Source organism: Salvia splendens, chromosome 1 (genome assembly GCF_004379255.2).
Source record: "Salvia splendens isolate huo1 chromosome 1, SspV2, whole genome shotgun sequence".
NCBI lineage: Eukaryota > Viridiplantae > Streptophyta > Magnoliopsida > Lamiales > Lamiaceae > Salvia > Salvia splendens.
In genome coordinates this window covers 45224050-45228937 of record NC_056032.1, presented here as the reverse complement: position 1 = coordinate 45228937, position 4888 = coordinate 45224050, and the positions used below count along the sequence as shown (strand labels likewise).

Here is a 4888-nt window from a genome sequence, read left to right as displayed (position 1 = left end):
CGAATTTTCAATAAATATATTTACTTGTAATTGTCAACTTTTTTTTAATTAATTTATATTTTTTTCTAATTATTATAGTCCAATAATTTTTATTCTAGTGAAATTAAAATATACGAAGAATAAAAATTAAAATTAATTTGTTTCTTGGCCTTGGCCAAATTTTTTTGGCTTGGACTTGGCCATGGCCTTAACTATCGTGGACACCCTAAGTTGACAACTAAAAATTTGAAGATGAGAAGACCGTCACTTATATAAATGCTTGAACATCATTCAATACATTGAAATTCCGAATCACCATAACCACGAGATAAATGAAGACTAATATCTCATTTTATACTATAAAAAAAATCATACTCCATATTTCTGTTGTAATTTTCGAATAATAATATCACCTTGAAACAATATTAAAATATTTTACGTATAACATTTGCTGCTTAACACGTGTCTCCATCCTCCTCCTGTTTAGTTCGCGCCTTTTCATAATTAAATAAATAAAAATACCTGCAACGCTTAAGCCCTGTTTGGTTACTCCAAAAAAAGTTCGATAAATATTTCTCCCTTTTTCTTGATATCCCAAACAACTCCTGAGGCCTCTTTTCCGGAGTATATAAAGTAGCTGGAGCGGTTACTCTTCGCATTTTCAGCTAATCAAAATTTGAGCCATGGCTGCTCTCTCCCCCACTCAAATCGGTACGTTCATCGCGAAATCCTTCTCGTTTTCGCTCTATTCAAGCATATCTAAGTAGTTCCTCGTGCATGATTTTGTGTATTTGATTTTATTTTGTTTTTTCGCCTTATCGTATGTGTATTTGAATTATTTTGGATACGTTTGATTTCTTCACGCATGGATTCTGATGATTTCTAGTTCTTGGTATGCAACATTTTGCACTTCGATTACTCATTTTCCGGTTGATTGAAATGGCAGGTGCTGAGATTTTGAAGGCTACTGCTGATGGAAACAAAAAAGCACTCAAGGGTGGAATCTATTTCCCCCCCCCCCCCTAATTTATGTGTTTTGCCGTCTTGTTTTCCTTCAATATAGTAATTATTATTCTGAGTTGTTCATTTTTTGTTGTGCGATTTCAGTCATTGGAAGGACACATGGTAAGTCAACAAACTTAAAGCACATCTGCGATTTATACAATGACTTCGCCACGGGCCGGAGAGCCATTCATCACGCTGCTGAAAAGGGAAATTTGGAGATTTTAACACGCTTAGTGGAACGCTTCGGAGCCTTTGTTGATATCCCGTCTTACTGCGGTTCTCTCTCTCTCTCTCTCTCTCCCTCCCTCCCTTGTGATACTTATGTGGAAGTAATTTGGAATTATCTGCCTTCAACACTTGTACTATTTGATATGATTCTTGAATTTTTTTCGTTTTGGGGATTGGTAATGTGTTATGTTTGAAATAATTTGGGATTCTTGATTTCTTTTGCTCCATTCTTTGTGACTCTAAGTTGTGCAACATTTTTCTGTATATTGATTCAAGTGTATAAACTGATTCAGGGGATACTCCTCTGATAGAAGCTGCCAAAGAGGGACACATCAATGTTGTGGAATTTCTGATCAACCATAAAGCTCAAGTGCAGGCAGCGAATAAAAAGGGATTCACTGCGTTGCATTATGCAGTTCAAAAAGGTCAGTGGTTTCTGTAGGTTTATTTTGGCCCATTTTTGCTTAGAAGATTGTGATGTCAAGAAAAAATTGGCAGGATCCTTCTTCTGTTGTATTCTAAATGATTGTTTGTTGCAGATAACAGGGACCTTATGGAATTGTTGCTGAATAATGGTGCTCCTACGGAGAAAGATTCTGTGGATGGAACACCTTTACAAATTGCTGCATCTCGAGGACAAATCAAGTCTATCAAGTTGCTGCTGAAATATGGAGCGGAGGTTGGCAAGCACAACCTTGAGATGCATTCTTTTGTCGATAAATGTTCCTTGTCTAAATTTCATTTTTGCATGGTGTCACTTGTCGTATTAGGATTTCAGTTGCTGCTACTTAAAAAGTTTTGATTGTGAAAAGAGTTTTATAGATTTATCATCTATAAATTGATGTACTATTAACTAATGAGGATATGTGCCTCTGTTAGCATATTATTGTATGATTGATGCAGCTAACTATGCTTATGTTTCTTTTGGTGCTTTATATTTTGCAGCCTAATTCAAACATTTCAGAAGTTCAGGACACCCCTCTTATATCAGCAATCAAGGCGCTCTCGTATGAATGTGTGAAGCGTCTGATTAAGGTATGTTGGTGAAACTCAAGTTATTATGGACTTCAACTTTGTTATTACTTGGTTGAAACTCTAGTGATAATCCTACCATCCATATATGCGTGTTGAATGCAGTGTTAGGAGGTATGCATTAATGCTTGAAATGTGCTATTTGATCTCTTTAGCTGTAGCGTAATCACCTTCGTCTGTTTGTTTCCTTCGCCTTTTCATTTCATTAGAATTTATTCTGTATCCACCTTTTTCTATGTAGGCTAAGGCTGACCCAGACAAGTTTTTATATGGGTTAACTCCTTTGGCACATGCAGCAAAACTACCAGACACGAAATATCTCGAATGTTTGATTGCTGCTGGAGCAACTCCTGATAAACAATGCACAGTTAGTTTCTACCAATGATATTTTTAGTCTTCAACCTATGATATTTCCACTTCGTCTGGGTTATATTTCGCCTAGCAATCTTGTTGTTTCTTTCTGGAGTAATCTATTAATTTACCTCTTGCACTGACTCAACACTGATAATGACGACTTTCAGGGTCGCACAATAGCTATTGAGGAAGCTGCAATGGTAGATAATGGTAAAGCTGTTTCGATTTTGTTTCCATTGACTGCAAAGCTTACAGGGTATCAAACATGGACTGTTGATGGCATAATGAAGTACAATCGTTCTGGACCAGCAAAAGCAAAGGTCTGAAACTACTTTTTCATTCTCTGCTCCATATTATGGAGGAAATTCAGTTCATCATTACTCTTAACTTAAGGTCTCTCTCTCTCTCTCTCACACACACACACACACTCACTCGTATGTTGTACCACATATCTTGCAGAGAGAGGCATATAAGAAACGTTACTTGGGAATACTTGAAGGTTTAGGCAACAGTAGTACAGAGAAGGAGGATTATCCCACTGCATTGAAGTGGTATAATGAGGTATCTATTTTCCCCCTACTCCCAAATTGTTGTTGTTAAACTGTCCTAAACTAAGACTGTGCAACAATGTCGGTGGTGGTGTGATGAGTAGGCTGTTTTTATCGACCCTGACAACGTGAGGTGGCTATCGATGCGAAGCATGTGCTATGCGAATATGGGCAACGGGGTGCTTGCTGCACGCGATGCTCTGGAATCCATTAAACGCAACCCACAGAGGTGCCCCTGCCGCAAACCTCACTATGCTGTCGGAGATCATGGCCTTGCATGGCAACTATTCAAGGTATGGAACAGAATATTGTGCAGATTGCAAGTGTTTGTTTATGTTTGTGTTTGTGATTGTTTTTTGTGGTCTTTGAAGAGGTACCACATGGCATCCATGGACTTCATCTTGACTCCAGACAACTTGGAATACAAGGAAGCATATAGGTAAAATTATTATTAACATTATGGTTTCATATTCCTTTGTAATTGTGGATTTTGAATTATGTTTTCGGTTTTTGGTGGCAGAGTTGCTTTGTTTGAATACTTTTCTTGGCTGTATCTGACAAGCTGCCCAGGGGAGATCATGATCTATTTCCAGCATTTCATGTAGAGAGATAAAGAGATGTTTTGTGTCTGTACAAATACATTGGAGCTAATATCAACTGCAAATATTGAATGATTTTGTTAAGCATCCCTTTTTTTACCGTTTAAATAGTTTTTGCTTTGATATATAGTAATCATATACTAGTAGTATTAATTTGAGCATTCATTAGTTTAGTGATTTGTTAAGCAGTCCATGCAATATTTTACAATAAATATAGGTCTTAAAATAAGTATTAATCACACTTTTCAAACAATTTTAATTTCTAATGACTTAGTAGCATTACTATTCGTGTATATTTCTGGCTTTACCGTTATTTTCTTTTAGTAGTAACATATTTTTCAATGTTTCTCCATTTGACTTGAATTCATAAATGATTTGACCAAGTATCTATATTCAAAAATTATAACTCTGTTTTGAATATTTCTACAGCCAGTCTTGTGTGACAAGGATGATTTAAAACTTGAGTTTAGGTCTACTGTTGATTGAATTAATGTTTTGACTAATAATTATCGACGAAAACAGAAACGAAATTAAAAGAAAATGAATAAGTAAACGAAATTTTCCTTTCAATCCAAAAGTAAACTATAAAAATTACCAATTTTTAAACCCTATATGAATATTATAGATTTAATGGCACACTAATATATAGTGTATATTATCGTTCGCTTATATTATTAAAGATTCAATTCAACATTGCACACCGAAAGAAATTTTTTCATACCCCTAAAACAAATGAACTTATGAACTATATCATACCATCAATATAGTTTATTTGTTTGTTAGTATAACACTAAAACTCTTTGTACGTAGTCAAAGTTTACATAACTAATTTTATAATATTCAGTTTATTCATGATACAATTATTATATTTAATTGTCCCTCTTAAATAAAATCATTCATACATACTCAGGCTAACAGCATCCGCTCATCAACATTGAAATACGCGAAAATGGAAATTAAATTTTTTTGTCAAGCTTTTCGGTTTTGTATAATATAGTTTAATCAAGTATATTAAGACTTTCATTATTATTTGATTAACGCCGCCGATATAAATTTAGAAATTTCAAGATCAAGATTGTCACATGCCCCTTTTATTCAAAAATGCAAACTAAATAAGACATACAAATAGGAATGACCGAGGCA

General features: G+C 34.9%; 1 protein-coding gene across 1 annotated transcript; it reads left to right on the top strand.

Annotated features, from left to right (window-relative positions):
• Positions 1-604: 604 nt before the first annotated feature.
• Positions 605-3821, top strand: LOC121803938 (protein fem-1 homolog C-like). The gene is made up of 12 exons (XM_042203515.1): positions 605-690; positions 926-976; positions 1087-1260; positions 1506-1637; positions 1752-1891; positions 2158-2247; positions 2486-2611; positions 2766-2918; positions 3058-3159; positions 3251-3439; positions 3518-3585; positions 3667-3821. Exons 1-12 carry the CDS (start codon positions 663-665, stop codon positions 3749-3751), a joined length of 1338 nt encoding a protein of 445 aa, XP_042059449.1. The 5' UTR covers positions 605-662; the 3' UTR covers positions 3752-3821.
• Positions 3822-4888: the final 1067 nt, after the last annotated feature.